The sequence below is a fragment of the Berghia stephanieae genome, chromosome 13 (genome assembly GCF_034508935.2).
Source record: "Berghia stephanieae isolate SIO BIC M18660-M18661 chromosome 13, UCSD_Bste_1.3, whole genome shotgun sequence".
Lineage (NCBI taxonomy): Eukaryota > Metazoa > Mollusca > Gastropoda > Nudibranchia > Aeolidiidae > Berghia > Berghia stephanieae.
Window position 1 is genome coordinate 14,654,221 of NC_088372.1, and position 20,950 is coordinate 14,675,170.

At 34.1% G+C, this 20,950-nt stretch overlaps 1 protein-coding gene across 2 annotated transcripts in view; it reads right to left on the minus strand.

Moving 5' to 3' along the window:
- Positions 1 to 16,358: 16,358 nt before the first annotated feature.
- LOC144958477 (uncharacterized) overlaps positions 16,359 to 20,950 on the minus strand; it is an 85,324-nt gene continuing 80,732 nt past the window's right edge. For both annotated transcript variants that reach the window (XM_078890455.1, XM_078890454.1), the window contains 3 exons: positions 18,777 to 20,787; positions 17,808 to 18,137; positions 16,359 to 16,817 (listed from right to left, as the gene is read on the minus strand). In XM_078890455.1, the coding sequence (XP_078746581.1) occupies positions 16,713 to 16,817; positions 17,808 to 18,137; positions 18,777 to 20,787 (2,446 nt within the window). In that variant the 3' untranslated portion in view covers positions 16,359 to 16,712. The remainder of the gene's footprint in view (positions 16,818 to 17,807; positions 18,138 to 18,776; positions 20,788 to 20,950) is intronic.

Genomic DNA, 20,950 nt, shown 5'->3' on the forward strand with positions numbered 1-20,950 from the left:
TTTGATCTTCAACATTGGTAAATGTAAAAAGGAAGTGAGAAAGATTACAAAATTAGTTCACTGGTTTGGTATTGTCTAGAAAATGTTTAGGTTCGTGATTTCATTAATTTACTGCCGTAGACATAGCCATTATTTTGATTAGTTTGATTGTTTTTTTGTTCATTTCCATAATATATAAATGGACAGGTTTTAAGGACAATTTGGCTATCCCAACATTTAAAAAAACTAATATCATTTTCACCTTTTATATATAAAGTTTTGTTCAGCAGACACAATGTCAATTGTTTCCAGTTGAACTTGATGATCCTACAAATTGAATGATCGTTAAATCGTGTGTAATGCATTAAATTATGACATCCGATTAACTTTGTCAAAATCTTTTTAAATTGCAGGATAGCCAATTTGTCTTTGAAAATAACCAAATATCCCATTCAATCAATCAATTGTACCTGGCATTATTTTCCTCAATTAGGAGTTGGTTGTGATTTCCTTTTTAAAAAATGTTATACTTTTTCTTTTTAATTCACTAAGAAAGCAAAAAAGACAACAAAATAATGTAAGTGGTAGGCAGTTGTATGTTTTAAACAATCATATTTTCTTATTAATATTTGTCTTAAAAATTTGTTTTTAGCCTTTTCAATAATGGAATTGTGATATACTCGGCTTATTTAATTTTTTATTTTTCTAGTTTGAAGAACCAGAATTGGTTCCATATTACTGTTATGTATTTATATACATTTATTCCATTTTACGACGAGATTGTGCAAAGGGATAACAGCGTACTTACGTAGGATAACAGTGTACGTATGTAGGATAAAAGTGTACGTACATAGAATAACAGTGTACGTACATAGGATAACAGCGTACATATGTTGGATAACAGTGATGTTCAGGTTAGTTTTCATTTGGTAATAAATATTGGTTTAGATTTTAAATCGCATCTTCTTTTTAAATTAACCTAAGATTTGGGGGAAAGTTTTTTTTAAAGTTGTTTTTATTTCTTTTACTCATTTTTATTGCTTTTTAAATGCGTTTCCAATAAGCATAAGTTTTATTTTTAGATTTTTTCTTTTGGAAAATATATTAAAAGGTAAAAGGAAAGATTTATGTTCTTCCACACTTTCATAAATTATAGGTGCAACTTCTGTTTTAGTTTCATTCTTAAATTATTTGTTAAAATAGATCTTTAAAAAATTTTTTGGGTTTTTAAAAAACATTTATAGAGGGGAATGTCCTTTTATTTGTGATGAAGTTCATCTGTACAAATACATCATAGTAATATTATCGACATTGAGATTTTTTTATAATTCAACCCAGCTGGAGATTTTAAATAATTTAAAAGTATATTTGTATAGATTTAGGTGGAGAAAAGTTGTTTGTATCAGTCAATTGATTATAAGAATAAGGTCATTTCATAATGAATGCTTTTCTTTTTCTTTTTTTTTTTTTTTGTTGTGGTCTGTTACAGCCGCTCTTCAACATTTTTCATCCCGTCTTTCACCTTGTATATCTCGACAAAATGTTCATCATTATCAATATCTGGGGAAATCTTGAGCACATCATGTTCATTTTTGTTCACTCTTCTATTTCTTCTTCTTCTACTTCTTCTTTTACTTCACCTTCTTCTTCTTCTTCTTCTTCTTCTTCTTCTTCTTCTTCTTCTTCTTCTTCTTCTTCTTCTTCTTCTTCTTCTTCTTCTTCTTCTTCTTCTTCTTCTTCTTCTTCTTCTTCTTCATCATTATTCATTTCTCAAATGGTTTCTGATCTAATGCACAAATGTTTTTTCCCCTCTCCATTCCCCATTGAAAGGTCCCTCAATGCTACTCTCCTTGTCAATTCTGAACATACAAATCCTGGGCAGGGTCCTTTGACCTCCCATGGTGGGCAGGAGGTCACGCTGTGTCTTCTATTCCCTTATATCTGTTTTCGGAGTTGCTTTCTGTCTTTGTCTTGGAATGGGATTACTTAGTTTTGTCACAGCCCTGGCTTGAGTCCTTGACTGGGAGGGAAACATTCGAATGTATAGTTATAGTTTTGGGAGATGATATTTTTTTCCTTGTAAATCATCTCTCTGTTATGTATTGTTAGTTATGTATTATTCTGTAAACATTTGAGTGTTTCCTCTTCGTGGGATCCTGTGCTAGTTTCTGGATGAGACTTTTAAGGTGATCTCAAACTAAGTACATTTATGGCATGCTCTTGGAATCTACATCTGTTCCCTATTTGAACCAATTCCCCTTTGTCTTACTTTTTCTTGTGTGCTTTGATTGTAAATCTTGATTATTTTGACTATTCCATTTTCTTCCTTATAATGGCGCTGATATGACCTAAATGTGTCGCAAGCGCCGTAAAACCCTTAAAAACAGAACAAAAACAAACATACAAATCCTTTCCCTACTGTCATGATTCCCTCAAGACGAACGAGACTGTAGATGACATACATGTGTATGTATATATGTATCAATACAAACTGACTCTTTAAATGTTGTGGTGCTGAGATACACGTCTGTCAACTTGATCTGAAAATATTTTTTTAATCAACCAGTAGCAATTTTTAGTTAGACACGGTCACTAACCGATATGTGATAATTGCTATTTTTTATTCTGAATCTCCCAATAATCAACCAATTTATTGATAATTTTTCAATTTAAAAAAAATTTCCGAGAAAGAGACAATTTCATCATTGAATCCGATTTCAAAACGTTTGTTGTTAAAATTATAATTTTTAAATATTAAGAATTTAAAAATTGCTTCCCTTTAAAAAAAGATTTAATGGATTGACAGGCGTGTAAAAATTTTGCAATTATTTTAAAAGAATTTTATTGCAATGCTGTAAATATATATAACATTTATCTGTTTAAGCTTGAATATTTGAGTGTATGCATGTGCGTTTGTGTGCGTGTGTGAGGGAGAGAGAGAGAGAGAGAGGTGTACATTTGTATTATATAATAGTATTATTTGTATTTCTAGCCAGGCATTTGTGCTTTTATAGTCTGAAATAATTTGCAATTGTTGATGCTTGGCTACCTTCAATATTGATCATAATGCTGATTGTAATTATACACACAAAAAATATTATCAATGAATTATACTTCTTCATTTTCCCTTTTAAAAAAAAGTTGGATAAGTATATAAAATGAATGGAACTGGAATTGGATTCTCAAAAGAGGCAAAATTCCCCTCGGAATTTTATCTTTTGTTAAAAAATAATTAATTTATATATTGGTTCAATTTCTTTGAAGAAAAAAAATTTGATATCAACAACAACAACAACAACAAAAAAATAAAAGAGATATCCTCCACCACTTATTACAATGGTTCATTCTGGGTGGGGATCCTGACCTCCCATAGTGGGCAGGGAGGTACTTTGCTGTGTCTTCTATCCCCTTATATCTGTTTTCCAACATGCTTTCTGTCTTTGTCTTGGAATGAGATTACTTAGTTTTTTTCCTGGCCATGGTCGGGGTCCTCTGGGAGGGAAACAGTCAAATGCATAGTTAGTGTTTTGGGAGATGATATTTTTTTCCTTGTAAATCATCTCTCTGTCATGTATTAGTATATTTGTTTACTTTTAATGTATACTGTAAGCATTTGAGTGTATTCCTCTTGGTTGGACTTTGTTCTTGTGTCCGGATGAGACTTATAGGTGATCTCAAACTAAGTACATTGGTGATATGCTCTTGGAATCTACATCTGATCCCTATTTGTTCCCAGTTCCCCTATGTCTTGCTTTCTCTTGGATGCTTCAATTGTAATTCTAGAACTTTTTACTATCCCATTTTCTTCCTTTTTACTGGCGCTGATATAACCTAAATGTGTTGCAAGCGCCGTAAAACCCTTAAAAACAAACAAAAACAAAACAATGGTTCATTGTGATTTGATGCTGTGGGTGTGGGGGTCTTGTGACCTCCCATGGTGGGCGGAGAGGTCACTATTGTTATGTATTTTTACCCCCCCCCCCCACGCCTATCTGTTTATATTCTGTTATAGTTTCGAAAACATTGTATCTACTCTGTGTGAGCTTCATGGCTGGATCCCTTGCTTGTGCCTAGGTGAAACTTGAGTGGTGCCAACCTTAATGCATATTTTTACTTATTTTCATTCATTGTACTCATTTTGCTGAGGATTGTACTTATAATTGCTGGGTGAGGTTATGTCCTCCCATAGTGGGCGGAGGCACTTACTATCCCCTTATATCTGTTTTCCAACAAGCTTTCTGTCTATGTCTTGGAATGAGATTACTTTTTTTTCCTATTTTACTGGTGCTGAAATGATGACCTACGTAAATTATTTGTCGCAAGCGGCGTAAACCCCTTTAAAACAAATAGACCTGTAAGTGTAGCTAGCACTGGCTCATCCCTGGATGATTTGATGCTGATGGTGAATCTATCAATATCAATACCTCCACATCTTCTTGTTTGAAGTTGAAGGGGAGGGAGGGATGGCTATACTTGTTCATTTGAAGTGAAACGATTGTTTTACAACGTTACAAACACATTTACACCTGATTTATTAACAGACATGATACAGATCATAGCTTGATGGCTAATACTGTAAATATATATTTGTACATAAAACACGTGACAATGTTGTGGACATTAGGTGGAATAAATTTCGAAAGTTTTTTTTGTTGTTTGTTTTTGTTTTTTTTTGTTTTCTCTTGTTTGTCATCTTGGTAGGTGGGTGGGGTTCCTGACCTCCCATAGTGGGCAGGGAGGTATTTACTGTGTCTTCTATCCCCCTATCTATATCTGTTTTCCAACATGCTTTCTGTCTTTGTCTTGGCATGAGATTACTTGGTTTTGTCCTGGCCCTGGCTGAGAGGGTAACAGTCAAATGTATAGTTAGTTTGGGGAGTTGATATTTTTTTCCTTGTAAATCATCTCTCTGTTATGTACTGTATTATGTTTTTTTTTTACGTATTATATATGATTTGTAAACATTTGAGTGTATTCCTCTTAGTGGGGACCTGTGTTTGTGTATGGATGAAACTTTTAGGTGATCTCAAACTAAGTACTTTGATAGTGTGCTCTTGGAATCTACATGTTTCCTATTTGAACCAATTTCCCTTTGTCTTACCTTTTCTTGGGTGCTTTAATTGTACTTCTAGAACATTTTACTATCCCATTTTCTTCCTCTTTACTGGCGCTGATATGACCTTAATGTGTTGCAAGCGCCATAAAACCCTTAAAAACAAAAAACAAAACATATGAATTACATTTATAATGGGTTTTAGTACTAGTCTTAATTTTCATCTTTGATGGTTTGATTTCATCAGAAACTGTACTATATTTTCCTGATCATTATTTTCTAATAGACATTTTACTTTGTCATTTTTATGAGAAAGCGTATAGTATGTTCAGATTGTAGTAATCTTGGAATGAGATTACTTGGTTTTGTCCTGGTCCTGGCCTGATACCCTGGCTGAGAGGGAAACAGTCAAATGTATTGTTAGTTTTGGGAGATATTTTTTTCCTTGTAAATCATCTCTCTGTTATGCATTGTATTATGTTTAGTTTACATATTATATTATATGATTGGTAAACATTTGAGTGTATTCCTCTTAGTTGGGACCTGTGCTTGTGTCTGGATGAGACTTTAAGGTGATCTCAAACTAAGTATTTTGACGGTGTGCTCTTGGAATCTACGTCTGTTCCCTATTTGAACTAATTCCCCTTTGTCTTACCTTTTCTTTTGTGATTTTATTGTAATTCTAGAACTTTTTACTATCCCATTTTCTTCCTTTTTACTGGCGCTGATATGACCTAAATGTGTTGCAAGCGCCGTAAAACTTTTAAAAACAAAAAAAACAAAACATTGTAGTAACATTGTATCTTAAAAGATGAGGGTGAGGTATGGGGATATGAAAGGAAAAATGGTTTAAATAAATCATTAAAAGGTTAAAAATACAAACTACCTACTGGGTGGGGGTTCCTGACCTCCCATATTATGGGGCAAGAGGCACTTACTGTGTCTTTTATCTGTTTTCCACGATGGTTTCTGTCTTTGTCTTGAAATGAGATTACGTGGTTTTGTTCTGGTCCTGGCTGGGAGGGAAACAGTCAACTTTTATGTATAGTTAGTCTCGGGGGATGATATTTTTTGTCTTGTAAATCATGTCTGTTATGCATTGTAATATTTTTATTTTATATATATGATTTGTAAGTATTTGAGTGTGTTCCTCTTGGCGGGGACCTGTGCTTGTGTCTGGATGAGACATTTAGGTGATCTGAAACTAAGTACACTGATAGTGTGCTCTTGGAATCTACATCCATTCCCTATTTGAACCAATTCCCCTTTGTCTTCCTTTTTCTGGGGTACTTTAATTGTAAATCTAGAACTTTTTACTATTCCATTTTCTTCCTTTTTACTGGCACTGATTTGACCTAAATGTGTTGCAAGCGCCGTAAAATTCTTTAAAACAAAAAAAAAAAAACTACCCAAGGCTACTCTTGTATTTTTCCGTGTTTATATGGGTCAGCTGTTAAAAATGTTCAAAATAAAAATTTTAAAAACTTGAAAATTATTCCTATGCTTGTGTTATTATTTTTAGCATTCAATGAGTTTCTTTATGTTGAGTATGTGTTGTTTTTATTATACATTGTTTAGAGAATGAGACCCTTTAAAAGGTCATTCATTAATGGACCTTCTGATTACATTGTGGAGGTTTACAATGCATGAGACACTAGGTCATTTATGGGCCTTTTGATAACATTCTGGAGGTTAACAGTACAGCGCATGAGCTGGTGGGGATCCTGACCTCCCATAGTGGGCAGGGAGGTACATGCTGTGTCTTCTATCCCCCCATACCCGTTTTCCAATTGTTTCCTGTCATTGTCTTGGAATGAGATTACTTAGTTTTGTCCTGATCCTTGGCTGGGAGGGAAAAAGTCGAGTGTATAGTTATAGTTTTGAGAGATGATATTTTTTTCCTTGTAATTCATCTCTCTGTTATGCATTGTATTATGTTTAGTTTACATATTATTATTATATGATTGGTAAACATTTGAGTGTATTCCTCTTAGTTGGGACCTGTGCTTGTGTCTGGATGAGACTTTTAGGTGATCTCAAACTAAGTACTTTGATAGAGTGCTTTTGGAATCTACACCTGTTTCTTATTTGAACCAATTCCCCTTTGTCTTCCCTTTTCTTGGATGCTTTATTGTAATTCTAGAACTTTTACTATCCCATTTTCTTTCTTTTTACTGGCGCTGATATGACCTTAATGTGTTGCAAGCGCCGTAAAACCCTTAAAAACATAAAAAAACACAAACAAAATAGACATATGATTCTGGTTTGTCCAATGACCTCATCCGAATCAAGACGAAAACCAAGATAATTTCCTTCCAGGGCAGATAAAGACTAGAAGCTACAGAAATGATGAAAAAAAAACAAAACAAAACAAAAACAGTGAGATTTTTATATCGCGCAATATCCACTAAATGTGCTCAAAGCGCTTTACAAGGGGTCCCTAGCCAATGCAACACTTAACATGTAGGATGAGACATAAAGCCTGTTAGGCTATTTTACAATTTTTTAAACAGAAATAAAACACTGTAAATGGCCAGATACTCATTTTATACCCGAGTACAGTGAGAGAATGTGAGTAAAAATCCTTTTCCAAGGATGAAACTATGCGTGGGACCCTAATCCGGGACGTTTGGATCCGAACGCGAGTGTCACAATACTAGACCACATAGCCACACCCTCAGGATCCTCATCTTGGTTAACCCTCACCTTACCACCCATAGGAAAATCGTCACATTCGTTACGATGCAACCGACAATTTACTCATTCTGATTTCTCTTGTACAGCACAAAATCTAAAGAAATGCCTTGATTACAGCTATAAATACTAATTACTGTGTTGTAGACACCATTTTGCCGAACAACATTCTGTATAGAATGCACTTGTTACTTTTTTGTTTGATTAGGAAAAGTCATTTTGTGCCGGTGGGTGTGAATTTTTGGGGGAAATTCTAAAAATAGCTGGTAAGACAAGGAGAGTTAAAAAAAACTCTTGCAAAGTTCCATGTTTGACCATTTTTGCCAAGATGAGGGTCATTGTAAATTTTAAATATTGTGTTTTTACAGAATATGGCAGATATTTGGATACTTGAGCTGTGACCACTAAATGAAAATGTGCTAACAACGCTTTACAAAAGGTCCCTGACCAACTGCAACACGTAACACAACGCGTAGAACGAGACATGACGCCTGTTAGGCAATATTACAAATATTTTTTCCGACAGAGACAATGCTGTTAACGGCCAGGTATTCATTTTACACCTGAGTACGGTAGAGAATATGAGTAAAGAGCCTTTTCCAAGGACTCAACTATCCGTCGAGCGAGGCTCGAACCCAGAACCTTCCGATCCTAAAACGAGTTTCATACCATAAGACCACATAGCCGCACTATCATTGGATAGAGATCTTACAAGTGAACCCTCTTTCCACCAAGGAAAATCAATTACTTTTATAAAGCTGGGGACCAATTGAAAGTGTGTCTTAACAAATGTAAAAAATAAAGACAGAATGATAATGTCACTGAAAAAATAAAGACAGAAAGAAAATGTCACTGAAAAAATAAAGACAGAAAGAAAATGTCACAAAACCGAATAAATTCGTCATATTTTATTCATTTCTTCATTCTGTCCACAGCACAGCACGCATACAGTACAGAGCTGTCAACTAACACTTGATGGAAAGAAAAGAATAGTTATTAGAATAATATGTAATTATAGCAATAATAATTATTATAATTATAACAACAACAACAACAACAACATTATTGTAATGTAAGAAGTAGTAACTTACAAACCAAATTACAATTATTATTAAATACATATCGATAAAATATCGCATCAAGTTATAGCCTCATATCATAACAATAATAATGATAATCATCCATAAAGAATAGTCTCATAAGTTAATGATAATGATATTTCTAGTATTGATATTTTATGTTTTAATTTTAACAACAACAGCAACAGTCATTAAAAATGTATTACATGTACGTGCTTGATTATCAATAATAAATTAATAATAATGATAATATGTATAACAAAGTTCCACTACCTTGATTAATGCAATTTGAATTAATGAGGTTTACATTATTATGTAGGTACCTAACTAATTTGTCTAATAGCCCATAAACCCTAAACAAATGAAGTTTGAGTTACTCTAACCTAGTACTAGTATGAACTCATATCCGAAAAACCAGTGCCGACGATGTGAAGCCATTTGGTGTTAATTCTGCTCTTATCCTTCTCTGAGTTTATCGTCATGGCAGCTGAATCCATAAGCGAACAGTAGCAATCACTGGCTACCTTTTAGATAGGGTATTAGGTTTTTAAAAATCCTAATCCGTATGGCTACTACTGCTGTCGTGGTGGAAACGTTAAGATAATACGTATAATGACAGGTTAGAGCAAACCCCTGTCTGTGAAAGGGTTGCGATTATAGTTAGCCTAAAATGAGGAACATTGAAAAGGTTCTTTCACACTCAGTTTGGAAGGTTCATTGATGAGATAATAATAACAAACGTAATAATAATAATAATAATAATAATAATAATAATAATAATAATAATAATAATAATAATAATAATAATAACAAAAAATAAGTAAAAACAATAGCAACGGGGTAATATATATATATGTTAACATTAATTAAGCCTGAAACATTAATGTAGACTGTCTCAAACATTGTGGTAAATATTTTAAATAATAATAATTCGCTCCATTACTGCATGTCGAGCACTTTTCGTACCATATTTGTATCAAACACAATTCAATATATATATATATAATGATTACTATCACACCGAGATCACATGATGGAAATAACTTGACACAGTAAGAAGAAATTGGTATCAAACCCTTACGTACACGTATTTAGAAAGCCTGTTGACCACAACACGATTATAGGCTCAAGCTAACATTTTGTTGCAATGGAGGATACTTTGGTTGGTTTGAGAGCGTTTCCATGACAACGATGATACCATAACAACTCGGGTTATCAAACTTGCAAAATAAGTACACTAAGATATAAACCAATACATTGTATCTGAAAACAAAAAGAGACATAAGGTTTTTTAAAAACAAAATAAACGTCTTTTTTTAATTTGAAATTTAAAAAAAAAATTGTGTATATGAGTTGATTTTGGTGCATATCATTTGTATTTTTATTCCCGTCCTACATATTCATTTTAATTTTATGTTTCAGATTAATTTTAATGTTTATCTGAAGCCCTAAATAACTCTGTCGACAAATAATAGTGTCCTATATTTTAAAAATACCAAAAATACCCCCCCCCCCCCCCAAAAAAAAAAATTAAAAAAATAACCCACCTTTCTATGATTAGTTGAATTGGCATTACTAACATTGATTATCGATTCACGAGTATGCCATTTATAACTTATATATCTACACTCCAACTCGTATGGAACGACTTTACATTTTACACATTTTGTGTTTATCAAATCTATTATTAGAAAAAAAATATATATTAACATCCTTTTTGATTTCTCTATGATTTTTTCCCCCATATAATCCAGTGGCAGTTTTGTTTGTTTTTGTTTGTTTTAAAGCCCCACTCCACTCCTTCGGCAGTTTTCTAGACAGAAAATTTGGTGAATTCAAATTGACAATAGTCAACAAGAGCTTTGTGAGTTAACGGGAGATAGGACGAACTGAATAAATTATACGGTATAAATTAATGTGGCATTTTGGAAAGTCGAGTTGGATCGCAGTAGTGACGCCTCTATTAATGAAAACAGTCAGACACGGTGGCAAGTTTGAGTAAAACCGTACAAGGCCTAGAAAGGATTATAGAAAAGTTTTGTCTAGATAAAAACAAATTAATATAAAATCACAATTTGGCAGTTTGCTCAAAATTTGTAAATGGCAGTTCTGGAATAGTTTGTTGCTAAAATCATAACAGACAACAACAAAAAAGCAACATTCACGTTCTTTGCCACATATAAATGGTACAAGAAAACCAAACAAGCCATGGTAAATATTTATGAATTTATATCACCCCCCCCCCCCCCCCCGCCTCTCCATTAACAAGAAAAAAAAAAAGAATTAAAACACAACCAACGAATAAGGGATAATGGATCTTTAAAAAAAACACTTTCCAAACAATGAATGATAATATATATATATATATAAAATATATATATATATATATATATATATATATATATATATATATATATATATATATATAAGATGTAAAAAACGACCTCAACAAACAAACAAAGCAATAATAAAAATGTGAGATTTTCTTTTAAAATATTTTCAAAACTATCAAAAGATAGTTTTTAAAAATAATAATAATAATAACCCAAAAACGACTGAGATCACATGGAATGATTTGAAGAAGTCTCTTTTTTTTTAAAAAAAAAAGAATTAAAATGTGGAACTCAATAACATTACTTGTTATAAAAAAAAAAAAAGAAAAGAAAAGAAAACCCGATTCAGACTTCTGGCCATTTTATTTTGGTGTGGAATGCTTCTGATATGTGAGTTACTTTCACTAATAATGATTAATCAAATTTCTTGACGGCATTAAAAAATAATTTATAATAATATGCAGACCTCTCTAAAACTACGAAAATTCCGTAGAACTATACACATTTTCGGCTCCATCCTGAGAAGTAATAAAATATAGATTTTTAATTCAATAAAACTTCTTGAAAAAGAAGTTCTGGTGTCAGAGTCAATGCGAGCATATAAAGGAAGTGAAAGCATTGTTATGACGTATAAAGGACAAGTTGATGATTTTTAAGGGTAGTTAGTCGTTAGTTAGAATGTCTACTATCTCGTATTTACCCCTGAAAACTACGAGTTTTTCCTCTTTCAAGTAGGAAGGTCTGATGTTTGTTTTTAAGGTTAATGCAACACATAATTTAGGTCATAATCTCAGCCAGTAAAAAGATTCACGTCAATTTGAAGGCAAGAAGTACGTATCCAAATATATTTCTATAATAGAATGACGTCACATATCTATCAGATATATAAACAATGCCAATTTAGTTCTTATCAACGTATTGTGTTGTCCAGTCAAAACATTGCAAATGATTCTTGTTTATTCATTTTTAAAAAATTCTCGTTACACATGATTCAGAGTTACTGTTTCGTCAAACATAAATTTCACAATTTAATGCTATAACATGATGTTTCGACTACTTAGCGCATAGAGCAATGTCTAGTGAGGATGATGAGCGAAATAAATGCAATATATTATTTTTACTTCTACGAATAAAAGTTTTACAAAAAACATTATTAATCATGGGCTCATGGGCCTTTGGATAGAAGTTTGCTTCACTAAATAACAAACATCTCATCCTTATTCTAAATCAAACAGTTGCCAAGATTCACCGTTTAAAAGTCAATATGTTGAACGTATTCTATCTCATTGGCATATATAAAGATTTAGCCTTTATTTTTTCAAAATTCATGGATTTGTTAAGGTATAATTGTTAATCATTCTCTTGATGGAAATAGAAGACATTACGCCAAATAAGAGTTAAACTGAATCCTGTTTGTAAATATATAGATACAATTACACGGGTGGTGTCAACAATAGTATATTGTTGCCAAAATCTGAATTTGGATAGAAACAATCCAATTGGCAAAACGATTTTTTTAAATATAGAAAAAAAAAATATGACCCACTGCATCAATTCATTATTATGCCCGAATGTCACAGAGTAAATCTAAATATGATTGGAAAATCGAACAACTATTCTTTGAACTCAAGAGTGTTAATATCAAATGTTACGCTTTCTGTTAAGTCAACAAAACGAAATCATCATGACAATAACACAAATAAACTTAACCCAAGTCTTATTATATAATATATTTACATTAAATTTTCGGCATATAAAACATGTTAAGCTGACATAATATCGTTTTGAGGCGGTGGGTCATAACCGGTATTTCATCATCAGTGTAAGTGTCTGGTATGAATTGTAATAGACTGGAGTTACAGGAATGTGGGGTGGTAGAATGAATGCATGGAATTGCCAAAATTACTATCAAGAAAACTAGGTATGGACACATTGGATCTAGTCCATAAACAAAAGCATTCAACAAAAACACATACGAAAAAAAAAAAAATCTAATTCGATCGAGTGTGTGCTTCAGCTTTATAAAGAGACGTTCTGATCTATATCAAAGTCAAAATAGAAATTATTGGGCAGTAGAAAAGATAAGAGCAGTGAAAAAGAATTGACACCAATGTTTCCCTTTTTCATAAGTGTAGTTCAATCATCATTTATTGCAACAGCCTATTATTCATTATTGTCAAAAGAGTAACTACGATTAAAGCTGAGTTTAAAATTATTTTTACATTCTGGATTTCTTCGACGTCAACAAATCTGAAGTAGAATAACAAATCAACCCTTTGGTTACGATGCCAAGTCTGTCTAACCTTTATTAATAAATTTTTTTATTTTTTAAAAATGATCACTCCCATTATTTTGGTTGTGAAGGCAGCAAAAACTGACCGCGTAGCAGAAAAAGGTAATTTCGTTTTGTTTAGCCTTTTAAATAAAATAATTTTCCCCTTTTTATCATTCATTTCTCTCATTGATTTGTGTGCAAAAGTACACATTGAAATCAATCTACAATCAGTGCAGTCACTAACACATTTAATCAGAAAAAAACCAAAACAAATTAAGAAAAATAGATCTGTAAATCAATTCATAATAATATCACGAGAACAAACTTCAATATAACTAGTTTGAAATAAATTATATCAGGAAAAAAAAAACAATAACTATTGGGCTAATATTTGAAACAAACAAAAATATGTGAAAACATCCCGATGTTATGAAAAGATAAGTTTTACTTCCACCAATGCGTACTTATTTACAGGTCTGAAAACCCAAATTGTTATGGGCCCATCGTTGTAATGGAAATACTCTCAAACCAACGCAAAATATTGTCCATTACAACTATGTTAAACTAGACCCATAATTGTGTGTAGTTATCAGACCCACAAATACCGCAAACAAGTGCACCTATACTTCAACGTATAAACCTATAAAACATGCCACATTACCAATTACAGTAAATACTAAACGCTGTATTTATCGTATTTAAAATATGAATATATCAACTTCAAAGAAAAAAAGAAGATAGTATGTGACAAGGAATGTTTTGGCCTCAACACCCTTCTTCAGCTAACATCAAAAACGATATTATATAATGGTAATTTTGTGATACATAAAAATCCAGAAAGACATCTTGACTAAGGAAGGGGTTTAAGTCCTTAACGTTCCTAGATAAAAATAAAAAAAAACAGTAAAAAACAAAACAAAACAAATAAACAAAACTCGATACCGTTGTATTTATTTTTGTTAAATAATGAAAGTCATTAACAAACTCCCAGAATATAATTTAAAATTCTAAACAGACTTCACGTCGGAGATGATGATTATCACAAAGAATTGAGGACTCACAGTTGTGTCATTATCATAAAATTTTTTTAAAAAGCAAAAACATTGTATGATAAAGTAATATTAAGTAGAAACCAAGGTGATATGTTACATAAATACACAGGGAGAACGAACATGTCATTGACATCGTTATTAAATTGTTAACCCACTTCCCACAAACAACCACTCCATTTGGCCGACAGTGTGCAATCCACTGTGCTGTGTGACTGCTGAGACTGCAAACTTAACCCATTTCCCACAAACAACCACTCCATTTGGCCGACAGTGTGCAATCCACTGTGCTGTGTGACTGCTGAGACTGCAAACTTAACCCACTTCCCACAAACAACCACTCCATTTGGCCGACAGTGTGCAATCCACTGTGCTGTGTGACTGCTGAGACTGCAAACTTAACCCACTTCCCACAAACAACCACTCCATTTGGCCGACAGTGTGCAATCCACTGTGCTGTGTGACTGCTGAGACTGCAAACTTAACCCATTTCCTATGAACAGCAACTCCATTTGGCCCACAGTTTTAACTCTAGTGAACCAAATGGCTTTTGTTACTGGCTCTTTTTTTAATAGTATGAAATATTGCATTATCATGAGGAAGAGTACCATGAGATGCATTTGGAAAAAAAAAATGAACTAGATATCACAATCGACATTTAGACATATTTTGAAAATGATTTTCTGCCCCCCCCCCCCCAAAAGAAAATTGATCTCTCTCTCTCTCTCTCTCTCTCTCTCTCTCTCTCTCTCTCTCTCTCTCTCTCTCTCTCTCTCTCTCTCTCTCTCTCTTATTATATATATATATAATTATGAGACAATGCTATTCATTTTGATAACACAGTGTGGTTATGGAGACAAATAAGAGAATTCCTGTACAACATTTACAAATCATTGAACATAAACAAGAAAATGACTATCATAACATAAACAGTTCTGTACTTATGTAATTTGCTGCTGATGCTGCTGAAAATATTAGGAGGTAAATTAGGCAGTGGGAATGGGACTGAGGAAACACATCTATACTGATGATAATAATAATAATAATAATAATAATAATAATAAATAATAATAATAATAATAATAATAATAATAATAATAATAATAATAATAATAATAATAATAATATATAAAATAATAACAATAATAATAATAATAATAATAATAATAATAATAATAATAATAATAATAATAATAATAATAATAATAATGATGATGATGATCAGGTTGAGGACAAAGTAGAGGAGAAGAAGAGGAAGAAGAAGAAGAAGAAGAAGAAGAAGAAGAAGAAGAAGAAGAAGAAAGAAGAAGAAGAAGAAGAAGAAGAAGAAGAAGAGAAGAAGAAGAAAAGAAGAAGAAGAAGAAGAAAGAAAGAAGAAAAGAAAGAAGAAGAAGAAGAAGAAGAAGAAGAAGAAGAAGAAGAAAGAAGAAGAAAAAAAGAAAGAGAAGAAGAAGAAGAAGAAGAAAGAAGAAGAAAGAAGAAGAAGAGGAAAGAAAGAAGAAAGAAGAAGAAGAAGAAGAAAAGAAGAAAGAAGAAAAGAAGAAGAGAGAAGAAGAAGAAGAAAGAAGAAGAAGAAGAAGAGAAGAAGAAGAAGAAGAGAAGAAGAAGAAGAAGAAGAAGAAAAGAAGAAGAAGAAGAAGAAGAAGAGAAGAAGAGAAGAAGAAGAAGAAGAAGAAGAAGAAGAAGAAGAAGAAGAAGAAGAAGAAAAAGAAGAAGAAGATGAAGAAGATGAAGAAGACGAAAGACAAAAAGTGGAAGATGGGGAAACTTTTTTTTTCCATTATCATCATGATTATCGTTGTTATTATCGTCGCTATAACAGCTAAATAAATCAATCAATGAATAAATAAATAATTGAGACAAATAATTACAGAATAACAAGGAATGATGGAATGGAACTGCTAGCTGAAGAATAAAAATCAACATGACAAACCCTCTCTCTCTTTCTCTCTCTCTTTCTCTCTCTCTCTCTCTCTCTCTCTCTCTCTCTCTCTCTCTCTCTCTCTCTCTCTCTCTCTCTCTCTCTCTAATTATAACTTCGCACTGCAAAAGTTATGGATACATATTCTTATTTATTTATTTATTTTATACTTTGCACAAAAGAAGAACTTATAATATTTTTATATTATTATTATATAACATTATGTTGAGATAACAATGTTATCATATCACACTTGTGACAAGTGTATCTATCACACCTAGGAGCTAGGACTATACAGAGAGATGTAACTAAAACTATCAACAAACAATCTACCAATGACTGCTGGTTTCAAATGACCGAGTCTTGTGTACAGCCGAGGACACCGTTATGTCTGAACAACCGTCCGAGTCTGAACTGGTATCTGATTCGGACTTCTGATGAAAAAAGGAAACAAAAACAAAACAAAAAAATGAATAAATCAATAAATAAATACAGTTTTGTGATGATGATTAGGTATATAAAAAATTAGAGCATATATATATATATATATTATAGTGCAATATCCACTAATCATGCTCCAAGTGCTTTACAAGGGGTCCCTGGCCAACAGCAACACTTAACATGTGGGACGAGACATGATGCCTGTAAGGCGATATTGTTATTTTTTTTTCTGACAGAGACAATGCTGTTAAAGGCCAGGTCCTCATTTTACACCTGAGTATAGTGAAAGAATGTGAAGTAAAGAGCCTTTTCCAAGGTCTCAGCTAAGCGCTGCTCAGAGCGGGATTCAAACCCAGGCCGAAGGTGAGTGTCACAACATAGTCACACTAAAAAAAACCCAATAAAATATAGTACGATGCTGCATCACACTTGTGAGAATAATGTTTGAAACTGTATATTTTAGAAAATGCATTAAATTCCTTTTATTTCTGTCCATTTCCTCTCTTTTTGTATAACAATTCTTTGCAGATACCAGCACCATTCAGGTCCACATATTCCATCCTCTAATACTAATAAGTCTTTGGGTCTATTTCAGGACTAGACCCGAATTATGAAGGTTAAATGTGTATTGTTTCTTGCTCATTGAATTGCAAATGAAGGTGGAACTCAAATAATAAAAAAAATAATTCTCTTTATTCATCTCATAGGGAAGACTGGAATAACCCAGACGTCAGTCACAGTGCAGTGCCGCAAATTGAGCTAGGGTAAGGTGACTTGCTCAAGGCTGCAGAACACAGCGGCAAGTGATCGAACTCTGTACTTTCTGGGTACGAAGCAAAGACCATACTGCTGAGTCACGCTGCCCCCAAAGGGTCCCTAGCCAACACTTAACACGTAGGACGAGACATGATGCCTGTTAGGCACTGTAAAATGGCCAAATCGATATAAACGCTACAGTTCATAGATCAACACAAAACACTTACTCTAAACTTTCTATCGGGAGAATTGACTTTGTTCTTCATTTTCCTGACTGTGTTTTCCCGGTCAGACAAACCATCCGATACACAAGTGGATTTGGACAGTTCAGCTTGCAGATTCTCAGCACTGCCTGTGGAAAGGAGACTGTTGTCGCCATCTGCGCTGTCGTCCCTCTCGTCTCGAACACCGGATGCCTGGCTAACACTGTCCTCCTCGGAGAAGAGGCCCTCTGAGCTGAGGGTGGAGTATGACTGACGGCATCTGGCCCGTCTGGCAGCTTCATCCTCATCATCGCTTACCTCCCCTTCCTCAGACCAAGACTCCTCTGAGTGTTGCTGAAAAATGGAAATACAATAAAAAGGTTTAAAAAAAAACAAACAAACAAACAAAAAAAAACAACAACTATTCGTTCATCTTGTATATGACTCATTTTGCATGAACTCTTCCTCCTCCTCCTCATAATAGTAGTAGTAGTAGTAGTAGTAGTAGTAGTAGTAGTAGTAGTAGTAGTAGTAGTAGTAGTAGTAGTAGTAGTAGTAGTAGTAGTAGTCGTCGTAGTAGTTGTAATAATAATAATAATAATAATAATAATAATAATAATAATAATAATAATAATAATAATAATAATAATAATAATAATAATAATAATAATAATAATAATAATAATATATAAAGAAATAAATAAACAAAATTATACAGGACCAATCTCCTCAGAAGTGGCTCTTTACAAGACACACACAAATCATAAATCATAAACAAATGATTTGTTCATTTCTGTCAAAATTGGCAAAGAGTTGTAATGCCATGAAAAAAATGTATAAAATATATCTTTTTTAATGCACAAAGAAGAATTCATTTTTTTCTTTTTAAATTTTGTGTACATCATTAAAAATATTGAGAAAAAACATGCTTTATGAAAACTATGCCATTCATTTTAGTCGTGATTCTCTTAATTTGAGCAGTACTGTACTTACTTTCATTTTTCTTAATTGCCCAGATGAGGAGTGGTTGTCTGTGTCTCTCTCACTCCTATTACTTCCACAGCTGTGTCTTCTAGGCTCAGCCTCCTCAGCTGATGGACAACTGTCAGTAGCCATGTGGCCACGTCTGCTACTCGGTAAACTCCTCCTCTGCGCAGGGCTGTTGCGTCTCCGTCTGACAACGTCCTGACAGGCATTGACTCTTCTGGCTACTCCTGGTCTGTAGATAACGGTGGCCGGTGATGACGATTGGTTGGCAGGAGGTAGAGTGATTAATCCTACACTGGTGGTGTCTGAATCAATGTTGGTGGTTGTGGTGGAGGTTTGAATATTGTAACACGTCGAAGGATCCAGAGTGGTTGTAATGGTGGTCCCTGTTGTGGTGTTGTTGGTGGTTGTGGTTGTGATGGGTGCGGTACTATCATCTTCTGTTGAGTTGTTTACGACATAGGAGTTTAGGTTGTCATTCCAGTTCATGTTATTGTGGAGATTTTGTTGTTGTTGTTGCTGATGTTGGTGGTAGTGGTATTGGTGGTGGTGATGGTGGTGGTGGTGGTGTCCCATATATCTTTTATGGGGTTGGGGGTCAGCCGGGGAGACCATTGGTGACCCAGAACAGGAACCGGAAGCTGTTTCAACACGGGAAGAAGATTCTGCATCGGGTGACGATTTTTCACTCATTGTCTCTAAAGGTTGCTGCTGTTGTCGAGGACTGGGTAAAGGTGAAATGTCACACGTACTTTCTACATCTGCACTGATTTGTGATGAGCGTTTGCTGCTGCAGGTTGCATCGCTGCATCCCCCATCACAGCCAAAACACACATCACTAAAGTTTTTATGTTCATAGAAGTCGTCGTCATCGTCAATTTTGGGACTGCTGATGAAACTACTTTGAGACACGGAGTGTATTATATTTTGTCGTGAGGACGAGGATGGGAGGGATGAGGGGGAGAGAGGGGACATTGGTGAAAGAATGGTTGAGGTATTATGGGTATAGTACGCTGATGATGATGGTATTGATGCATGATGGTGGTGGTCTGTGTTACAATGACTACTACTACCACCACTATTATTAACGTTAGGGTTTGAGGTTGTGGTTGTGGCAGTGGCCGTGGCAGTGGTGGTGGCCGAGGAGGATGTGGCGGCAGTAACAGCAGAGGATGTGTTTGTATTGTTGTTGACGATGAACGACGATGATAATGAAGATGAGTTAGTGGTTGAATTTGAATACGTTGAAGATGAATTATTGAAAATGGAACTATTACTACATTGGTGATGTAAGGGTGTTTGTTGTTGGTTGTGATACGGATGGCTGATAGTAGAAGTTATGGTCATACCATTACTACTACTTGTACATCTCTCAATTTGATTACTGAAAGAGGTAGGGGGAGGGGGAGGGGTGTACAGTTCATCACATTCTTCACCTTTTTCCAGAATATGGCACAGTTTATCCTCATCAAGACTTTGACTAAAGTTTATAGAGTCATCGTTAACATGATGTGAGGAGGAGGAGGAGGGATTATGGTGACGATGGTGATGTTGACGAAGATGAGGATGAAGAGTAGAGTTACTGTAATTATCGTTGCTTTCATTGCCATTATCATTTTCATCTTGTTGTTGATGTTGTTGTTGTTTCTGTTGTAGTTGCTGACGTTGATGATGTTGGTAATAATCTCTCACGGTATTTTCCCCAAGAAATTTCAGGCTGCCCGTTTTGAGATGTCGTGGTGAAGAATGAGGTTGTTGGTGAAGTTGTTGTTGAGACTGACTGCCCGTGGTGTTGTCAAATGGTGACAATCCCGTTGAGGCCAGGAGGTCAGGGGTCGACTCAACGCGGTACGCCTCTCTGGAAGGTGATTTGGCTGGAGAGTTGAAATCTCTTGTGGAGCCACGACTGTTGTTGCGTCGATGACGAGACTTGCGTGCCCTCATGCGAGTAGGGGAAGGAAGAACCATCTCAGAACTGGTGGTCATACTACCTTCCGTGTTTTTCATTGAATCAGGGCTGAATAACAAAATAGAAAGAAAAAATCAATGAGAGACAGAATGCAAGAAAGACAAACGAAAAACAAAAGAAAGAGGGGAGGCGGAAGGGGGGGAGGGGGTTAAACTCTGGTTTGTTACTGTCGACACTATTTTCTGTATTAGCTAAACTTATCCAATGGTTA